Source organism: Taeniopygia guttata, chromosome 2 (assembly GCF_048771995.1).
Source record: "Taeniopygia guttata chromosome 2, bTaeGut7.mat, whole genome shotgun sequence".
In the NCBI taxonomy this organism is placed as follows: domain Eukaryota; kingdom Metazoa; phylum Chordata; class Aves; order Passeriformes; family Estrildidae; genus Taeniopygia; species Taeniopygia guttata.
In genome coordinates this window covers 29,093,840-29,116,710 of record NC_133026.1, presented here as the reverse complement: position 1 = coordinate 29,116,710, position 22,871 = coordinate 29,093,840, and the positions used below count along the sequence as shown (strand labels likewise).

General features: G+C 35.5%; 1 protein-coding gene across 1 annotated transcript in view; it reads left to right on the top strand.

Moving 5' to 3' along the window:
* MEOX2 (mesenchyme homeobox 2) overlaps window positions 1-22,871 on the top strand; it is a 52,284-nt gene that overhangs the window by 19,707 nt on the left and 9,706 nt on the right. The window contains exon 2 of the mRNA XM_002188096.7: window positions 18,564-18,736. Coding sequence (XP_002188132.2) covers window positions 18,564-18,736 — 173 coding nt within the window. The remainder of the gene's footprint in view (window positions 1-18,563; window positions 18,737-22,871) is intronic.

Genomic DNA, 22,871 nt, shown 5'->3' with positions numbered 1-22,871 from the left:
TGACTTCCACACTTCTCATGCTCCATTTTTCAACTAGATGGTCCTCTGCTTGCTGCACGTCGTGTTTCATTCCTCAGGTCACCCCTCTGGGCCTTGACTGCCTTTAGGGTTCTCATGTGTAAGTTTGCATCTGCTTTTTCTTTACTCTTGAGCTGGAATTTATTTCATTGCAGTCTCTGTTCCCAACAACCTGTGACTTAAGTCACATCTACCTCTTTTCAATGTGAAAAATTAGTCTTGGAGAGATAGTAAAGTCTTTAAATTGATCTAGTTGTTCGCTGGTGGTCTATTTCTGCTGAAAAAGGCTGTGGAAGTTAGGCTTCTGATAGGCAAGTATGGTCATTGTGAAGGGGAAAAGTATTGATTTTTGCTTCTGTAACTAATTTTTAGGTTAACTTAACTAGCACAGTTTAGTTATTTATAAAATTGAAGAAAAAAGCTGTTGTTAAAAGTTTGCAGTTACTTTCAGCAAAGTAGCTTTAAGCTTTCTTCCCAATAAAAAACTGATTCTACTTGTACAAATGTCTGTGACTATAAAAACTACAAGAAGCTTGTAATTGAAGATGAAATCATGGAAGGAAAAATCAGTAACAGAAGAAAACCAACATGTTCAGGAAAATCTAATGAATCTTTGTTAGGAGTGGACCCCTGGCATAGCAGAAGCTGAGAATTTTTAAATGGGACAGTTTTACAATGTAGTTTATAAATAGCATTGAAAAACCTTTCACAATTTTTATCCATTCCATTTTTTGAAATAATTTAAATCTTGTTAAGAGTTTTGACATCTGTATTTCCAATGACTTTTTTTTCTTTGTTGGAATACTGTTATTATTGGAAAGCAACATTATTAGATGCTCAGCAAAAGTTCTATCTTGGATTTGGATTCACAGCCAGTATTTTTTGGTTTGTTTTGCTGTTAGTCCCATAAATAAAATATTAAATTTGCTCTTATAAGAACAAATAATTTAAAACTACTTATTTTCCTTTTATACTGCTTATTTTTCCACTCTAATTTTATTGCTAGCAAACTTAATACTTCACATTTTGAACTTACAGTACAGTAGAAACTATTATTGTAATTACTTCAAGTGTGACCGCAGGCTTCGGTTCTACCCTGTCCAAAGCTTATTCTAATCCCTGTATTCAGATTGCCATCTGATGCTCTCAGTTTATAGTGATTTTTGTAAGTTAATATGGGCATTTAAAAAAAGTTACAAAGAAGTGACTTAAGGAGCCATTCTGGTATCAGTCCCTTTCCTGCCATGACCAAGTGTTTGCATGCTCCCAGCACAGTGCTGAAGTGTCTCTATTTTCCTTAGTGGTAATATACTGAAGTATTGGAAGGAATTGAAGATAAAATGCTGTGTGGAACCAGTGAGATGTGTAGCACCACATCTCACTGGTCCAGGATCTTACTCCATCACAAAACCTCATGTGATAGTGAGATGGGGCTTCCCTTCCTCTTTTCTTTATTTTTTGCCTGTATTAATTATGGATTGCATTAATGATGGCGAGATATAAACCAGACCCATAGTAAAATGGTGTAAATCTACAACAGAAGGAGTATGACACTTGCTATAGTGGCAGATACTAATTCTGATTTTGGAAAAAAAATTGGGGCTCCAATTGATAATATTTATTTTCTAGCTCATGTTTAATCCTGTGTGGTTCTTTTTACCAGTAACAAGACAAAAGCAAGGAAAAGAAAGGCACGTTTATGCCATTTGTATGATAGTGCATTTCCTATAAAATATACTACTCACTTAAAAAAATGGAATCGCTTTCCAAATTGCAATTGCCAAAATATTCTGAAATGAATCCATGTGCAAACTGAAAATGTACTTACAGATGATTTTTCTGAAGTGATTTTGATAGCTTTAACTCCTGGAAAGGCCCTTTTGTTGAAGCTCCACAACTGTTCAGATCTTTATGCATCACCGGCAAAATGTGATGGGAAAACTCCCATGAGATTAAATAAACTCAGGTATAGCTAAGGGAGGTGTGAATGAAATTGCATAAGGTTTCTTTGATTATGTCCTTAGATTATTGATTAGTGTTACTGCTAAAGCACCTTGTTACAGGATGAAAGAAAATTTGAGGGCCACTAAACACTTAGCTCTACGTTACAGGCACTTCAAGGAATATTAGTTATATAACAACTGTAAAGAATGTTTCTGCATTTTACTGAACAAGGAAGGGATCACATTTCTATTGATTCATTTAAAGTCTCTGAAGTTGTAATGAATGTAATGAAGAAGCAGATTTTTTTTCCAGATCAAAAATAGTTGGATGAAGTAGTGCTAAAATTGAATCTTTAAGCCATTTTAAGTCATACTGAGCTTATAACTTTGAAACTTTTTTATTTTGATAGCTAGTTTTGTAACACTTAAATGTTGTGAATTTCCTGTTTACTTTGTCTTCCAGAAAAAATTGACCTGAAAAAAAACTATTGTGAAGACAGCATAAATCCAGTCAAAAAGACATATTCATTTAAGTGTTGGACTTTGTGGGTCCCTTCCACCTCAGATTATTCTGTGATTCTGTGATTCTTTTCTAATAATTACTCCAGACACAGTACATAAGTTTGGAATGATTGAACGAACTCCATGTAAACATCAAAAATGTTCAGGTGTTCAAAACAAAAGCTGCAGTTGGTTTTTCAAGCCTGGTTCACTGTTTATGCTGGTTGAGTACTTTTAGAATGAGATGAACTGAAATAATAAACAGTTTTTAAGATGCTTTATGAGAACGGAAAGATGACATGTTCATGAATTCCATGTACTAATATGGCAGAAAATAATTAGCTTCTTTCTGTATGTAATACATAGACCTTTATTTTGTGCTGTGCATATGTGCATAACTTATTAAATCTGAGTTAAGAGAGATTTTGGCCTGCTCCTATAAACTATGAATTCACTTTTATGGGAATGGAGATTCAGTGTCGGCAGGAAAAAAGATCTGGCTCTGCATTTATGAACCTTTCACACTCCAAAGTTTTAGAATTGTTTCAGTAGAGCACAATTGTCTTGGAAAACTCTTATCTTGGAGAGAAAAAGCTGCCAGGTTGCTTATTCTGTTTCTGCTGAGGTCTTTAAACAGCTGGAGAGAGACCTTGAGACTCCTTACTTCAAAGGGGAGCTGGTGTGCAGAGCAGGAAAGGAAAGTGGTCATGTGAATCTTCACGCTAAGCAGACTACTTGAGTGTTTATGTAGCAACTCAATTTTTTTTTGAGGATGCGTGACTTAATACCTGCATATGCATTACATCAGTTAGCAAATTCTGCTCATTGGTGCCTGCTTTGTTTCGGGTAGGACAAGGCATAATCTTCATCATCTGGAGAGGGAGTTAAGCATGGTGAGCATCAATCCAAGCAAATGCACAGGGGCCAGACAGTGACAAGGGCATCTGCCTGCACATCTTAACATCAGGAGAAGGGGGAGCGAGGTGGAAGGTATTCAGAGAGAAGGATGCATTTCAGACAAGTATTTTGGTCTTGTCTAGAGTCAGCTATGCTTTGTCCAAGTGATAACTTCCTCAGGACAAAACATTGCCATTTCCTACATTTTTCTTAATATCGATTTAGAGCAAATGAGGAGCTGAACATAATTTTTGACACTTCAACACTATTGCCTTACTGCTTCTTGACTGCTTTTTTAGAAATATTGAATAGATATATTGAATATTGAATGAGAAAGAAATGGTACAGATAGTCCAGGACATTGTACTCATAATGATTCACAAGGTTCTGTATCTGAGAGAAAATTCTGTAATAACCTGTAAAAATGGGATAGGTACATTTTATGCTCAATAGCAGCAGAAGATGTAGAGAAATTACTAAAATGGAACAGCACTTTGATTCATCAAAAGTAATTTTCCTTAGAAAAATGGGTACAAAACGCAATGTACTTTTCTAAGCATTTTCTTCTACTTTCCTTTCTTTCACACTGGGAGTTGTGGAACAACTTATTGTTCATATCCTATATTTGTGCTCTGTGGGATTATGACTTGTAAACAGGTTTTCAGAACTGGATGTGAGGTAATGATCTTTGTACACTATGTGTGCTCTTTTGTAAAGTTTAAAAATAATTTTTATTCCCTTAAACATCTCCTGTGGGCAAAGGGAATTTCAAAATACCTGTCCTCTCAGTATACTTAGGTAGGTGAAAATCTAGAAATTGATCAGTGATCTTACTCCTTGGCAACCTGACAAATGAATCGCCTAAAAATAAATGTCTGATTTTCCTAGTAATGTTATTTACAAATGGTTATCTTGCATTTGCAATGACACCTGTATAATTTCAGATATTGCTGCCACCCTGGAACCATCTTCGGATAATTGCTATTTCTGCTTCCTAAATATATTTCTGGTTTATAAAGTCAGATTTCAGGCTATAATGATCTCTTCATCTGTTTAAAGTCTTAGAGTTCATGAAAATAATAGATCATACCCATATTGCATAGTAGCAATTTGTCATGTAGAAGATACTCTGATTATACCTATAAAAACTGGTGCTTTCAGTTGTTAAATTACAATGTAGCTCAGCAGATCTGGGTATCTATTGACACAGCTCTCACAAAAGGTTTGCACACCTTCTTGGAGATATCTACGAAGGTTTGCTATGGACTATATATTGTATTCATGTTGCTTTTGCCCTCTTTTTTTCTTGGTTTAGCCCCTAGCATGTTTCGTTTCCTTAGGCTTTTGCTGAACCAAAGTCTGAGGATATTGCATATTTTGACCTTTTACTATGATTCTTTAATATCCCTCAACTTTATCAACAAAAATACATGCTTTTTTTTGGTCATAAGCATACTGTAAGAAATTTCAGAATCAGACCACTTAAGAAAACCATGTTGACTTGGAGAAACAGACTGTGCTGCTGTTGCTTCTGTAGTTGTGCCACAGTGGGATGAGACGTGAACATCATCTTATGCCCTGGTGGTACAATCTGAGTCATGCACAATCTGAATCTTGCTTGCCCTTTTTTTCTCCTGAACTGTTATTTAAAATGTGAATTTTGTCCAATACTATTTATATGTAAAGCAGTCTGTAATTATAAAAAATTTGTCAGTATTGTCACACTTTTCTTGAACAAGAATCAAAGTATTTTACAAGATGGGAACTGTTGATGAATTGTGAGACTAAATTGAAGGAGGTTGTGAGATTTTCCATCTCTCCCTAAAACCTTCTCTGGTATAATGCCCAGGAGGATAACAGCTAGGATACACTGATGAACATTTTCACATGTTTGTTACCACCATGAAGAAATTAGGTGCAGCATATGATATATGCGTTGTGAGCCCTTGGGAGCATGGACTTTCCTTTGATAGCATGCAGTGTCCAGTACAACAAGGTAGCTCTTTAAGCACCACTGCTGCACTAATGCAAAATAATAATACATTTGCAACTTTGTCTCATACATGGGCATATATGTCTTTATTCAAAAAAAGAGCTTCTGGTTTCTTTCTAGTTTTTGAAAGAAAAAAATGTCCTCCTACATAGGGAACTAGCATTTCTAGCTTCACTCTTTGATTGACTTGCTGGCTTTTCCAAGTCATAGTATAAAAAATATTTATTTATTTACTTCCCTTTAAGGCTTAGTATGGTCATGCATGAGGGTCCTGATAGTGCCCCTTTTCTCAGAATTAATGATGAATATTTTCAAGTAGTAACAGTCTGGAATGTGCTCCTATTTTCTGTAGTATGGATCTATTCTGTAATTTATGAGGAGCAGGTTCTTTTTACAAACAGGACACCATCCACACAGATAATCGTATTTGGCCTGCATGTTAAGTTATGGGTGAATTAATTTCCTGTTGAAGGATATCTAATTTGAACTTCTTATCTGGTCATTATTGGTGCAATTCAGGAAGGAATGACTGGTGGTTTTTTGAGGTTCTCAGCATTGTCTATATAGATGTCTTCTCATTTTGTCCAGGAAACTGAAGATTAGCTTGCATGGCAGTTGTCTCAAGACAACTTTTATTATGTCAAGGGCTTACTGGGCTGACATAATGAGAATGAGTGAAGAAAGAAAGAAGTTGATACTGAAATTTTTAATTAGGACTAGATCAATTTTAAAGAGGTGAACTAGAGATGGACGCCGTAATTGAAAAATGGGTTCATTGTGCATTTTTGAATAACACCAAATAAGTAAGCAGTCCAAACCCCAAAGCCGAGTAACTAAATGATGTAGCCAATGAGGTCTTTTAGGGTGACAGTAGATCCGAGTCTCCCTTGGAAATAAAGGAAGAAAAGGAAAAACAAAATAAAAACCCAAAACCCAAAACCAATAAACAAAAAACCCCAAACCAACCAAACTAAAACAAAACAAAACAAAACACAAAAACCAACAAAAAATAGAGAAAAGTCAGACTTTAAAGTAAAACTACAATTCTAGAATCAATGTACATGGCTTTTCTGGTGGGTTAGTTGACAAAAAAATGATACATAATACAAAAATAATTGATTTTTTTTTGTTTGTCTATATTTCAAGGCATGAGAAGACAGATTTCCTGCTTTCAAAAAGAAAGTGAAAATATATGAGGGTAGGAAGGCACCAAATTGTGTTTAGAAAAAGCTTATTGTTCAGCTAAATGCACAGATGCATAAACTAAACACTTTTTATGCTTATACCATTGTTTATATAGTAATGAGGATTTTCCATCAGTTTTCATCAGTTAAACAGTAGCCGCCTTTTTGCTGTTTAATGGAAACAAGGCAGTCTTGCATAAAAACATCAGATGTATCAGCATGTTATGCTATTTGATTTTCATATGAGTTCAGCATAGTTATAACCATAACAGACCAACATTTTAACTTCCTTTCCTTTTGATTTTTGACTCAGATTTGTGAACTGAACTGGATTCAATTTTGCTGAAGGAGAAGGCTGGATTTTTGGATGATAAAGTCAATATCCAATTTTTCTTTCTGTTTTGAAAGATGGAGAATTCTTGTTTATGACTAGGAACATCTGCCAAACGCTCTTACACCAGCAAAAATTAACTATTTACTCAAACCAATGTTTATATCTGTGAGACTAGACATTGCTCCGTGTTTTCAGTGCCCTAGAGGCCCATAAATCCCCTGGAAAACATCGCAACAATGTGAAACAACCAGTGCAGTTATTGAACAAAAAACATATTTGTAGGGCTGTGCTGTACCAGAGCATGCTCAGTCCAGCCTCTATGATAACTCCAAGCCTCAGTGACATTTATTCCACTGCCTGGAGTCACTAGGGAATGCAGAAAGGAAGGGAGATGCAAGTCATGCTAGTTGAGCACTTTAAATAGCCAAACAGCAAGCAGATGAATCCTAAACATGCTGTGCTGCTAAGGAGCTCTAAGCAGAACAGTGGGTAAGAGAGGGAATGAAGTTGTTTGAAACTTTACAGCTGCCTTTTGACACTTTGTCATGAAACAGACAGTTGAGATCAGATGGTTCAGGTTTTGTTTTGCATCAAGTGAAACCATCAGCCAGTACATTGAAGGGGTGATTATGGTTAGGCAAACAATCCCTTGTCCATAAGCGTCCCCTTTGCCTCCAGATCCTGAGCAGCAAAAGCAAGAGTCCCATATTCAGGGTGGTTATTAGTGTGTAAAAAAAGATTGGAAATGGTCTTTCAAAGATATGCTATTTTAAAATAAGATACCCTTGATAAAAAATAGTGTAATATCTAATAATTTCATTCAGTTGACTGGAATTTCCATGACTGAGTAGTTTAAAAGTAGATGAAATAAAGTTTTATGTTGAAAGGACTAATGCCGCATGGCTTGCGCCTAACTGCTATAACTCTTTTTTTTTTTTTTTAAAGCTTCAGACCTTTATTCTACTTCTATGAATTCTCTTGAATTTGAATGCTGCTACATACTCTTTTTCAAAGTTGCCAGACCAGAGTTCAGGAGGTATTTCTTGAGGTTTAGAGGCAGATTTATCAACTGTACTTCCTCACCCTGTTAGCACAGGCAAATGCAGAATGCATTACTGTTGCATGAAGCCCGGCCCTGAATACTGGGATTTCATTGCTGCTTTGAGCCTCTGCTTTTTAGTGTGTACTCCTACATCCTTCAAGTAGGTATGCTAATAATTTTATCGACATTTTCCCCCCTGTTTCTGGGATCTGATAATCTCAAGTATTGTGTCTGTTCTTACTGCAGAGACCCAACCCTGGCTGGGGTTGGAAGAAGGGCAAAGAAATGTAACACTAATTTTAATTTTCTAGAAAGATGTAGTACTTATCAAAGTCAAAATGTGGAACAATGTGTTACCTCCAGCTGCCAATGCTTACTGGAGGTGACAACTGATCCCATTAAGGAATGCAGGTACTGATTTGAAATGTTTTAATTGTACAATTAAATAACCTCTTAATTTGTTTTTGGTGTTACAACTTCTAGGATGAAGAAAAAAAATTATACCTATCCAAATTTTATCTTCAGTATTTATGAATATTTTAAAATTTTCTTATCCCAGTAGAGGTAGGTATTCAAAATGAGGTTTTTTTGTGAAGAGTAAAACATATACTATATAGGATTGCAGAAAAGATATAGGATTTACTAGGATTTGACATACACTGTCAGAATATTTCATTAGCACAGTACTTAAGCAGGAGGGCCTTTATTCTCCAGCTTGTAGGCAGCAAGCTATAGGAGGTGAGTGATGGAAGAGACAGGCCCTATTATTTAACATTTGTTTGCCAAATGGTCTCCCTGACTGGAGAAAACAAAAGTTTTTAAAGTTTTTACTTTTGTATGAGTTTAGTGATTGCAGAAGGATTTTGCATTATTGTCAAGGAGTTAGAAATAAAGCTGGATTAAAAAAAACCCCAACTTTTTAATTCGACTAAAATACTGTGGACATGGGGTTTAATTATTGGGTGCTTTTGGATTGTGGGGGTTTATTTTCTTTTTCTTAGCATATTTCTTCTCAATGGGCTCACTTGAGACCAGAACTTTATGTACACACTGACATGTTTGCACAATCTGTCCCTTGTTAATGTATTTTCTAAATAAAGAATTAAGACTTTGTAGGGAATATCAACTTCTTTGGAAGTAGCAGTCCATTTTTAAAGGTAAAAGATGGTTTATAATTTTCAATTGCTGTAACTATAGTCTCACTATATAACATAAAAAGGAACAGTACAAGTATGGCATTAAATTTTGCATTCAAAAGCTGTTCTTGAACCCGTACTTGAAGTTAACTTCCCCTTTTGGATATACAGTATTTTCTTGCACATTAATCTTAAAACACAGGAAGGCCTCCAAAAATCACCCTACATCTTTTTGCTCATATGGAAGTTGAAGGACTTTTTAAATTGTACTCTGCCAAAGCTTTCATTTATGAATCACAGGCTTTAACTATGTAAGGTGATAGTTAGCAATCAAGAAAAATTAGTAATCCAAAAGACCTCCCAGACTGTAAAATATTTAGTATAATATATCAAGAACCTAAATTATTAGCTAATCTTTTTTTCTTTTACAGATTTATTTCCTTCACCCAATAGACTATCTAGAGAAGTATTTTGGGTTTTCAGTTTCCAACCTTAACTATGACTAACCTGTACTGTAGGTTGAAAATGAAATGGTGTTAGCATCAAACATGACAAATCCCTTGGGTGCTTTTAATGGATTCTGCCATTTACAATAATTATTGAAGAAAACAAAAAGAAAGGAAGACGTGGCATGGTACTAAATAGGGCAACTATTAGGGCAAGTCAAAACTAGCTGATATTCAGAACTTCCAAAGCACTCATTAGGAGGATTTCTATCTCATATTAACAGATAGGAATAATTTTAAGTGACAAATGAAACTTTCATGATTGGACTGCAAGCCAGTGGTATAAATAGGTAAAATATCTGAAAATTTTTATTTTACAACACTTTTTGTTTTGGCTTTCCCTGAAAGACAGGTAATTCCATTTAATTGTATGTGGGAAAGTACTTTTCACTGTTTTTCCAGTTTTATAGTTAGTGTTATACTTAGCACAATGCTGTAAAGTAAACTGTGAATGAAATAATAGAAGACACCCAGAAAATCAACCCTATTGGGTACGAGAGAGGGAGAGAGAGAGAGAGACAGAGAGAGAGTGTGTATGTGTGTGTGTTTCTGTTTTGAAAAAGTCTGGATATCTGCTCAGGTAGGTTATAAGCACAGCTGGGCCTGTTGGTTTCATTTTAATGCTTTCTGAGGGATAATAAGATTTACAAAATATGTCACTTAAACATATGCAGGCAAACACATTTGCACAGAAATCTATATTTCTTAGAGACCCAGACAGAGATTACATTTGTGCCTCATGCTGAAAGCTGTAATGCCACACTAGCTGAGCCATGTCCACTAGGGACAGCCACTAAGGCAGAGAATGACCACATGGAATTGCATGTGGGGGTTGTGACACTCATCAAGACTGTGAAATGGAAGGTGATTTATGATCCTGCAGCTCTGCAAGGTGCTACACATACTTTAGAGGCCAGTTATGGGTGTTTAAAAAGGACAGGTTTTAGAAAAACATTTCAAGTGGACTGAATTTTTTAAAAATATGGAGAAAGGGCACACTAACATAGGATTAAACAGAAGTATTGGATGTTAGATTTGCTCCAGACACTGTTTTTTTTCTGTCATATGTTCAACATATATAAAACTTTCACTACATCACTAAGGGGTCCCAAATAAATCTGTTTTGTGATGAATGGGAAAAAAAATTAGCTAGTGTAACACACGTGGAAGAATTACATTAAAAATACCACTGTGAAATGGCTTCCTGTTTCCTGTAGCAGCAAAATAATTCTTAGAAAGAGTAAAAGCGGAATTTTTGATACCCATTTATATTTTCCTTTGTGTAACTGTATCCTGAAGCTTTGAAAAGATGAGTGAATTAGGCAATATGGAGCCCTCAACAGTCTGTATTAAACTGTTGTAAAGTGTTTCAACTTTTGTTGCTAAGTATGGGAAACTAAAATCCTTGATTTTTTGGTTTATGTGCAAAGTCCTTATTTTTTTGTTCAAACAGGAGGTTATGCAATTGCAATAAACTTTTTTTTAAAAGCAGACTTATAAGTCAGCATAATTTTGACTGTAAATTCTGCCTGTATATTTTGAAAAAATATATATAAAGGAACCTAGGAAAATACTCTTCTTTATCCAACTCAAGATGTCTCATGATCCTACACAAAGTAAACTGGTACTTACAATGGGAGCAAAACCAGCTCTGGTACCCTTGTGGTTGACAAGAAATTCCACTGAAATTCTTGAGCTTCTTCAGTTGCTCACTGTAATTTGGGGAAGAACTTGGCCTATCCTAAGAAACTGGCCTAGATGGCACTAGGGCATTTTTCTAGGGCATTTGCTGTAGTGAAGGTACATATCGTGGCACAATGATGAGGTCTGTTGCAAGACCTACAAGAATTAGTAAAAATTCTGGTTTTTATTTTTTCTAATGTAAGGTCTTGTGTGTGACAGAGGAGTGGAGGCAATGGCACCGCCTATCTTGAGCACATCAACTTTGGAAGACCTCTAGGCTATACACTTGGTGAAGCCTGTAATCAAATTGCACCTTGATTTCTGCAAACTATGGATAATGTGAATAATGTCTAAAAAAATTAAGCCTGTTTTCTTATAGGTAAAACACAATTGTTTATTAGAACTATATGTGAAATTTCATAATGCAGATTTATTATAGCGGTAGCAGAAAATTAAATAATTTACAGCTTTCCATGGAGTAACTAAGTAACCACATTAAAATGTTTTACTCACTGATTCAAAGAGTAGTATCCACAAGGTCTGCACTTTCCAAGCAACAGGATTATTATCAAGTGCTGGCTGCTATTTGGGAAGCAAACATGGCTAGTTTTGCATTGGAATGTCCTGCTCCTTAAATATAAGGGATTTTTAATGCCGATGTGAAAGCACAAAAAACGAATGGCTATTTATATAAAGAAGTTCCTATATAAAAAAAAAGGTTTGTAAAATGCATCACTTGATGTATGTTCCCATCATGCTGTGATTTGGATTCTAATACATTAACAGTGGCAGCCTGGCTTTGCAGAGAAAAAAGCTAATGTATTTATTTTCATGATGTTTAAATTCTATGTAGCACATACAGGAAGCATACTGGTATATTCTGGTATATTACTGGTGTCTTTCTTAGCAGCAAGTCGCTGCAACGTTTTTTTGTATTCCTTACCCGCATGTCAATTTTTGGGGGCGATATCTTAAGCTAGATGTGTAGCATTTTATATGTCATAGAAAGTGGAGCAACCTCAACTACATTTTGCCTAAAGAAAAAAAATCTGCACATACTTGAAAGAAAGCATTTTCTCAAAAAGTTTACTGGCCAAAGGATTAAATGATCCATAGTGCATTTCTTATCACTTATATCACTTAAGTATTTTTCCTTTAAAAAGGTTTTCCTTTTTTTTTTTTTAGATGTGAGTTATATATGGCTTTCTGAGTCCCAGGACACTGCTTAGTATTTTTGGCAGGACAAGGGTCTCTGATTTGCAAAGCAAAAGTAAAAACTACAACCTATGATTTTAGGGAGATAAGAGTCATTGAAAGGGGATTATCTCAGTAAGTTGTGTGTGTCTTACACTCATTTGTCTTCTCAAGCGACTACTTCCCTACAGTTTCTAGTGCTTTAGATCTTTCAAATACCATCTTGGATGAGAAGATCTATTTTCCCAAGTATGATTTTTATACAATAATGTAGTGCCAAAAGGAATCTTTTAATGCCCCCTTGGAGTTCTGATACAGCTCCTCTTCAGGGAAGAACTTTCATCAGAATGATGAGAACCATGATGACTGAGGTATGCAGAGTGTTTGGGCTGGGTTTGGTTATTCTCCTCCTCTTGGTTGGAAAGAGAAATTATATAAACTTCTATCTCAGCTAGTGTTTTCTTCACTTGTTGATCTTTGTTCTAAGAAGCTCCTGTACGGAAAATCTTTTTGTTTAATTTTATAGCTAGATTTTACTCTGGAAGATTCACTCCTAATTTTTGGGGAGATGGTCCTGATAGGTCTCAACATCATTTAATGAAGCTCCTCTGCATGAAAGCAAGTTATAAAACTCATTTGGTAAAAAGGAAAAAAAAAAGCACATGTTATTTGTTACTGCATATAAGAGATGTATCTGCAGAGTGTACCTGCAAATGGTAATTGTCAATCCCAGCAGATAAAATCTCTTATTAAAATGCAGCTTGTAAAATTATTTTCAGAGAAATACTGTGTCTTCTTTCCTATGATAAACTGTGATTATACACACACTTTGGACAGAGATTAGTGTCTCCCACATGAAGATCTACTCACTAGATCACTACTATTCTCACTCATATGAGATAATACATGTGTTGTCTTCCATACCTGCACAGTTTGAAGAAGTAGTCACCTGTACATGCTATATGGTTGGAAGGTAGGAGAATATCTTGTCAAGCAGAGGTGTCTTCAAGAACCTGCAGCATTAGCTGCTACAGTGTTATGAATCAATGTTTCCGATACTGCAGTATAATTCCTAGACTTTTATTTTCAGAAGGCAATAATAACAAAATGTTGGCAGCAACAGCCTGTAGGTAATGGTTTAGGACAGTATATAGTGTGTTTCAGAATACCCACAGGTTTTGCTGAGCCAGGTCAGTGTTTATTTTGGGTGTGGATATGAGGCTGTTTTAAATTGTTAATTGTCACAGACTGTTAGAAACCATTAACTCAATAAGCAAACAAAAATTTGCTTTCATTAGACTGAAAAGAAGGATTCATGTAGTTTTGACATCGTACTTGTGCTACTGTGCAGATTTGTCTACTTGCACATGCAGAGTTGTGAATTATGGAAATGATGATGTTGTCTGTTCCAATACTTAGTGAATTGCAGGTCCAGAAATACTTTTAATAACATTCTCAAAAGAGACACTCAGACTGAAGGTGTCCAGTGATTTGGAAGTATATTTTTTCACTAGGCAAAGTCTTTTAAGAACATTATTTAAATGACTGTGAAGAGAAGGGAAATTATGAAACAAAAATAGATTAATAAAGTCTGCAAAATTTGGTGCAAATAAGAATAGGTGCATCAAAGTAAACGTAGATACATAGACTTATTTTTAATTTTGTACAAAGATTATACACAAAAGTAGGGAGTAAAGGTTTAATTTATGAACCTCCAAAGCAAAAAGCAGTGTTTTGGATACAGAGTAAGTTTTCATATTAATTCTGAGCAACTTTGAATTGAAAATTTATTAAAAAAAAGTAATATAAAAACTTCTTAATATTCTGTATTAAACGTCAAAAATGTCTTGAGGCGACTGTTTCTTGGTAAATCTTGCTCTCACACGTAGTTTTTGGCAAAAAAATAGGAACTGTATGGACACCTTTGCACTATCTCCTTGCTACTTTTCCCTTAGTTCATATTGTTCATATGTCAAAAGAAAAAGAAAAGTAAGCAATCATTTTGAATTTAATCACATATCATTATTGTGTTCTTTTGATTTTTAGGAGGTTCTATTACATATCAGTTATTTAAACAAATGTCAAAGATTTTTATTTGAAAGAAATATTCTTTCATAAAACATTAAAATACTCAGAAGTAGCAAGATTTTTGCTTTTAATACTGTGCATAGATTGCTTCATTTCAAACTAGATACCTATGTAGTAGTTGTTTTCGGCCAACACTTGATCACCATTTATTGGAAGATATTCAATTAAGGACAAATAATTTATCCAATTTCACTACAAATTAATACTGAAATAAATTTAGAAATTATTTGCTAGTGCTGGGGTTTTTCAAGGGTAAGTGTTGGCAACTGTTAGTGAAAGATGAAAACCTGAATATTGAGCAATAAAGGTGAAATTCTTATGGCCTTTTTGTCAAAAATCATTAGTGGTTATTGTAACTACTCACTCTCAGTGTTGATATTCTGTAACTACCAATAGAACACTAGCAATCTGATTTTTTTTTGAAATTTTTTTGTCTGGGTATTTACATTACTGGTATTAATTGAATGTTCATTTCTCTCTGAGAGATGAAGGTATGTCAGCTGTTGAACTAATCCAAGAAAAAAATAGGGGCATTTTACCTTTGATTCTGACCCTACCTGGTTACTAGCAGATCTCTGTAACATAGATATCCCCACTAGTCTCTTTCCATGTTCTGTGATTAGTCTTTTTTTTTTCCCTTAGGCATGTATCAGAAGTAAAAACATCAAAATTATCACTGTTCATATTCTACACATAGGAGTTTGATCCTGTGTTTGCTTGGCATGCTTCAGCTCTTGATGTAGAGAGAAGGAAATAGAAACTCTCCTGGGATAATACAGATGTTTGGATTAAGAATAAACCATTCCTTAAAGTAAAGCAGAAGCAACTTTTGAGGGTGGGGAGTAGTGTGATTAGGAATGATTTTTTAAAACATAAATCTTGAGCTGTTATTAAATTTGGCAAAAATCTTAGTCTTCAAAGATTTGTGGAACAGCCATTTATAACTCTGAATGTCTTTCCAAATGGTACCTTCTTACATCAGTTACCAGCAAGTATTTTTGTCTAACAGGAGATATTAAAGATGCTGCTTGGAGTTTGTTAAAAGTGATAAAAACAATTCTAAGAAAAGGCATGACCTGCATCCCTCAAAGCAGTGTTTAACTGCCTACATTACTTGACATCTAAAGAACAAAGGTTTCCAAAAGAGAGACTGATAAGGTACAAATACCTGCATGTAGGCTACATCTTCTGAAAGTGTGCCAGAATTTGTCTGGCAGAAGGCAAAAGACAGACAATATAGATTACTGTATTTTTCATCAAGTGGTTAGTACCATCTGTATGTGTTTTATGTGTGTCTTTTGAGAGGCAAGTAGTCTAACTGAGTTCTCCCTAGGCTTTGTTCTCTGCCTCTACACCTACTACTTGGCATAAGATGTAGCCAGTAGAAGAAAACTAAGGTTCTTGGGACCTTTTTCTTGCCTTAGTTGCAACAGCTGCAAAACAGATGTAGGCAGATGTGAGCTCTGCCAAGAATCTCTTCCAAGTCTCCCACCCATTTTCCACCAAAGAGAAGCTAGTCAGGTGATACGAAGAGAGTCCTGAAGGTCAGAAAGAGATGGGAGTTCCCAATCTTGGCTTTATAAAGACTGTAAAAAAAAACAACAACCTATTCGTAAACCTTGATTCTTTCTCCTTGGAAATTAAAACAACCCCAAATTTTAAAACTAAAATTCCAAGCAGTACAATGTCAATAGGACATAAAAAGCAACTGTACATGAACCACAGCAACACTGCAGCAAGCAGGTCAGATGACAGCAAGAGACTCATGACCACCTAACTAGTATCCATTTAAGTCTCTTTTTAGATATATTTTCAATATCTCAAACGCATTAAGCAAAATACTGTTGTCTTGCTGGGCATATTTTTGTTGACACAGATTTCCTGGGGTTCCAGTTGCTCTGTTGCATTTACCTTGGTATTGAGAGGGAGTGAACCCTTTGGACCTGTCCCAGGTTTCTGTGTACATCTCCAAATTCTGCTTTCAGCAGAGTTACATTACTTTCTTTTATTTAAGGTCACAACGTCCAGTCGGAAAAGCAGTGAGCCATGGATCTTTCTTACAGCAAGTACTGACATGAGAAGACTTCTTGGCTCATGGCCTCACACAGGCACAGGGTGACCAGGACAGTTACAAGAGGACTTTAGAAATTACTTGCATAAAATTCATTCCTCTGTCATGCAGCACATAATGACTATGCACACCCATCTGCTTTCAAACCTGTGTGAAGCACATCTGACAGTATAAGGATGATAAGCCAAAATGGCAAGAATAATGATTGAGGTATCTCTCTTCAGTGATTCAATGGAATGGGTATATACAGGTTTAAGTATTTAAATTCAGGTGATCTATTAGTATTGGGACCTTATAATGGGACGGCAGACAGAGAAATTTAAAGGCAAAAAACCAAAGTGCATGTTACTGAAACATAAAAATGTAGAGAGAAGTTACAGTGACTCTGGTTTGCCTAATAGTATAAAGGAAGAAATATGAATTTCTAGGTGTAAAGTAGTTTTGAAATATCAAGTTTTCTATGTTGAGTTTGGAAATAGATCTTGGCCTCACACTACGTCAATGGGTCTGCCATCTAATTTCCTGCCCTATGAAATCCCTACTCCACTTGTGGCTGAATAACTCCCAGATACACTCAACAACTTTGGTGGATGCCCTCAGCCATACAGCCAGCACTACACTTCACATTTGGAGCAAAGCTCTGTGTGCCCTGTCAGCAAAAGTAGAGGTTTGGTGACATGCAGCCATTAGCTTTAAAATATTTTAAATTATTGACTATAGCACTGAGTCAAGAATCAACAGTTCTCATTAAAAAAAACCCCAAAGTTCCCTTCCAAGTAACAGAGTGACTGATAAAAAGTGAAAACATTCTTATACCTTTATAGAATGTAGATTTGAAACCAGACTCACTGGCCAGTTGGACAGGCTCAGGCATGCCGATGATTCATCTGACACAGAGTCCCAGGGAGTGATTTTTTTGCACGCCAGTTCATTTGGATGTTGATGCACGTTTCTATTTAAATCAGCAGCTGAAGTGTGAATTAATTGGTGACATTTTTAAGATGGTTCGTGAGGCCAGAATTTGACTAATGATACTTGTACTGATCTCTTGCTAATTTTGGATTTATAGGTGTTGTATCATACCCAAACTTACAAATGTCTGGTCTTTTTTTCTTCTTCTTTCCTTGTTTTTTCTTTCCACTCTCCCTTTTTTTTTTTTTTTTTTTTCCTTATGATTTGAACATTCATTTATTTAAGCTGACTTCACTGACAGCAATAGAATGACTGTCACTGAGTTCAGTACTTTGGGTCAGGACCAAATAGACCTGTTTCTGAGAGTAAAAAGAATTATGAGGATGATAATGAAACTTTCAGCAAAGCTCCTCTCATTGCAGCCAAAGTATTGCTTAAGTAATGAGCTTCGGTGGCAGCAAATTTCCTATACTGATACAGCTGTGCCAAAAAGTTCCTACCTGCACCATAGCATGAGTTGAAGATCCCATGGGACATGGGATAGGACCAACTTCCTTTTGACGTGTGTTCAGTTTCCTGTGCTTTGTCTGTTAGCTTTCCCTGAAAGTGTAACTGCACTAAACCCTAAAGTGTCTGCTGTAAAACAGCTTTGGCTTACGGTATTAGTGAAATGATAGGGGAAAGAGATTCTTGAACTATTACTCATTATACAGTAATCAAGTGATACATATCCTGTACTGGTTGGATGCACTTAGAGTTGCTAACAGTGGGAAGGAATTGAAGCTTTGGAGAAATTCTTTAGAGAATTGTTAGAAAATGAAACACTGCAAGGTTTTAAGATAGAGTTTGACGTGTGTCAACGTAAGCAGCAGATCAAGTCTGTCAGAATTACTTCTGCTTTCCTGATTTACAACAAAGAATCCATAGGAATGAAAACAAGGGTGTGTGTCATAGAGAAAAACTTTGAAAAATTCAACTTTAGCATTTTGTTGTCTTTGGGCTTGTTTTCTTTTTAGCTGTACACTTATCATTACATCCATTTTTGCCATTTTTTTTTTCAGATTCCCAAGAAGGAAACTACAAGACAGAGGTCAACAGTAAACCCAGGAAGGAAAGGACAGCTTTCACCAAGGAGCAAATCAGAGAGCTAGAAGCAGAATTTGCTCATCATAACTATTTGACCAGGCTGAGACGATATGAGATAGCAGTAAATCTTGACCTCACTGAAAGACAGGTACTGATAGAAAATAATGGACTTTAAATGTACCCAGTGATTAGTAGTGCTTCACAGTAAATCTCCTCTTTATAATGCTAATACTTATGTTGATACATCAGATTGAATGTGTTTAGCAAAATTATATACATTTATTATCTCTCTGCTATGAAAGTAATTTATACTTTTATATGTATCATTATAGATTAATTTTATCTATTAGGCAGAGATGGAAGATAAAAGCATGAGCAATAGATCTGTTAGATGGATGCATGTCTTTTCTAATCTGTCCACACTGATTTCATTGAAGAGGGGGTAGGTTCCAAACACTGTATGCACAAGTTTTTGCCTGCATGCAACAAATATGAGGCATCTTAGTTCAGTCTATTAAATATATGCAGTGGCCATTAATGCAGAGTTTCTGAACATCCTGTTTCCAGATGGCAGCAAAAATGGGAACACCAGCAAAACTGGGATACAGGCATTTTAAACCCCTTTATCTTACCCTGCTCTGGGAAAGCAGAGGAGATGATGGAATTTCTTATCACTGTTATTGGTTTCCTGCTCACCAAACCCTGGTCCAGGAAACACTTCTGCATGTGCTTAAGTTTCATCATGCATGTTGTCACATTGATTTCTAATGGAAATATCCATGTTACACACGTATTAAAGTGTTTCAAGATCTCATCTCTATACATTAAATAGGTAGTGAAGTCACATTTCAAATAATAATTACATCAATGTACACATTTTGAAAATGTGTTTTAGTAAAGACATTTAGAATACTGGCCTCAAGTACATAAAATCTGATTAAATATTTCCTACAGTTTTAATTTTAAAATAGAAAGCTTTTTGCCCACGGATAGACAGTCATTCTTTTTTCAGGAATCAAAATGAGAATGAGGGATTGCTTTAGATGCAATCAGTAAGATGATGATATAGTCAAAAGTAGATATCAAAATAGCATAATAATTGTGAAGTTTACATGTAAGATTTGCAATTTTTTGAGTTTCATTAACACCTGCCATAGGTACATATATTGAATCCAGCAAAAATCCAGCCTTTTCTAAAAAAAAAAAATGAACACACTTTTTACTCACAAAAGCAAATGCAACAGCTTTTTGCTTTGAAAGCTTCTAGAAAATGTCTGTGCCTTCAAGCTTTTCAAGAAAAACACAGCAATTTCTTGTTTGATTTGACCGCAGTGCCAGGTTTCACTGGGGTAATTTTAAGTTACTTAATTACGGTAGTTACATTTGTGAAGCACATTATTTTGTATCAAACAATGGATAGAATTTTGCCTTTTTTCATTTCCACTGTCTGTGCTATTTAGACTCACACCTGATTTTGACAGCTAAGGGAAGAAGGAATGAATTCTTGTCTAGGTGACAAAGGTAGAATCGGCATGAAACTGAACAATGATAAATAAATTTAAAAAAAATATCTGATGGCTAGTTTTGAAAGGAATCAGTCAGCTGGATATATCCCTATATTTAATAACGGTGGATTTGTCCTAGAATTTAAGTGTTGTCCCTAATAAATTCTATATTCTTTTCTGAAAAGATCATGTTGAGTAGTACAACTAAATGAAGAGACAGTTCACTATCCTGAATGGAATAGTTAATCTAAAAGCATTTAGCATACCGAAAAGGGACAGGTAAATATTGAATATTGCTTCTGGAGGAGAAAACACAGTTCAGCTACACAAGTACAGAGAATTTATTTAAGTCATGGCAGTATTTCTGCTCTCCAGCTGTCACAAAGCGTCCGTTTTAAGCATTCTGTGGATTATCATGATAATTTCTATAGCACTGTCATTCGTCTATTTAATTGTGTAATCTAATCCTTCTCTGCTTCCCCAGATTATCAGAGAGGGACAACCGAGCTCCTAGAGATAACTCCCTTCCCTCCTTCCTTCCTTCCTGCCTTCCTGTTTAACACCACCTTAGAAAAGGAAAGCATTAAGATTTCTAGCTTGATAGAATCCAATTCTCTATCTTCCCACAGTAAAATGGTCTGAGGAAAGGACAGGAAGAAACAAACAAACAAAAAAAAAAGCATTAAAGCTGTAATGTTAATCAAAAGTGAACACTGAGGGGAAATTCTGGACATATTTTTCAGTTTCTGAATCATACGAAGCCAAGTAATATTGTAAAGTAAAAATGTCTCTTTTAAACCAAATATATTGCTTTGGTAGAAAAATGGTGTAAATAGCATAGATCTGGGCATGGGTTTCCATGGTATATGGCAGACTTCAGAAGCTGCCATAAATCAAAAGATGGCTCTTCTTGCCTACTTGTTTTAGATCAGTATTCCTCCAGTGACTTAAAAATGTACTTCAGGGTGAGCATGGTGTGACACTAATACTTCTTTTCCCTCCAGTTAAGACAGAGAACTCTCCTCAGAACCTGTCTTTACATCATTATCAAAAATGTCATTACCAAAATGAATCATTATCCTCGAGTGAGATAACAGCACTTATTTTCATTTTTACTAGCATTATTACTTTCTTTAGATTAGCTGTGCCTACAGAGGAGACCATATTTGATACCTACTTTAAACAGGTGCAAAAAAATTACCTAAAATATATTGATGGAATTACCTGCCATGCCTCCCATTTCCTATGAAGTAGCATTTTTAGAAAATTGCTGTTTGCAGAACCACTTTTCTTTAGTATTTTTTCCCAAAGCTGCATTGCAGAAAATGCAATAGCTGATAGTTCCTTTGTCTGACATAAGTGAACACACAAGTGATAGCCTTGATCTCATCACATGCTGTAGACCTCTTGGTTGGGAGATTTCTTGGTCTCTCATGAAACACTGAATTTGCATACAGAGAATTGAAACTTCCTTGAGATAGTACAATGGCAAAATAGTAGCATTGGCTATTGGGTGAAATAATGTATCTGCCTGGAAAATAGATTTGAGAGCAGACTTAACCCCTGATGGCATTATTTGTTTAGCATTATTTTTTCACTAGGATTTAAAAAAAAAAAAAAAAAAAGACAAGTATATTATTCAGATAAAGAAGAACAACAAAATAATCTGGGGAAAGTATTGTTTGGTCATCTTAAGGCTACAAATTTCAGTTATTCCCCAAGATGTGAGATAAATCATGTAGCCTATTATCTGAAAAAAATCTCTATCTTCCTCTTGACTATAGTGAAAATTTCTACCATACGCCACAGATTAAATGAGGCACTGACCAACTAACACTTCATAATTACCTTTCTGGCATTTAAACAAGCTGTAGGAAAAAAACATATGTCTAACCATATTTAAAAAGCTATATAAGGGTATTAAAGTTTTCTGCAGTCACCAAAGTAAGGCTTCATTTTACTTTTGAATTAGCTTACAAGATAAATTCAAACATAAATGACTCATGGAAGGCCATTTCACAAAAAAAAAAAAAGAAAAAAAAAAGAAAAAAACCTCCTAACAACATATGGCTCAGGAGAAGGAAGTAATCCCATCACTCCCTAAAAAGGAAACCTGAGTTACAAGACAGGAGGATGACATTAAATAAGTGCCTCAATTGCCTAGATATTAAGAGTGCACTTTGAGAGCATTATAAGCACATCTGGTGGTAGGATGGCTCTATTATGGTATTGTAAGAACTCCAGAAATATAGATACATATAATTCTTGCTCCCTCTCCTATAGAGTGCACTCACAATCCCAGATCAGGCAGCAGTTAATAATTTTCAGCTGGCAGGCCTCTATTATATTTTGAAGAGCTAGTTAGACTAAAAACTATCTGAGCTCCCTAGATATTTGTAACCTTGACAAACACATTCTTGGCTTTTTTGTACCTCCAGATAAACTTGGAGAAGGTTCCATGCAGACTTTTTAATATCTCACCATGGGATGAGGGGAGGAAGCAGCTGCACTGGGGTATCAGAGGAGTGGCAAAATGGACATTTTTATGGAGTTGGTCCTGCCAAATATAGAAAGAGTAGGAGATCTTTCCATCTCACAAGATCTTTTTGCATGGAGCTAATCAAAAGAGTAATGTTGCAGTTCTTCAGGCAAGCTAAGGTTACCGGAATAAACAGTCCAAATATGTAATGCTTCAGTTTGCCAACATAAACGGAAAATCCCACCTAGTCAGATTAAATTCTGCTGATGGCAATGAGAGCTTTATTTCTTCTCAACTTT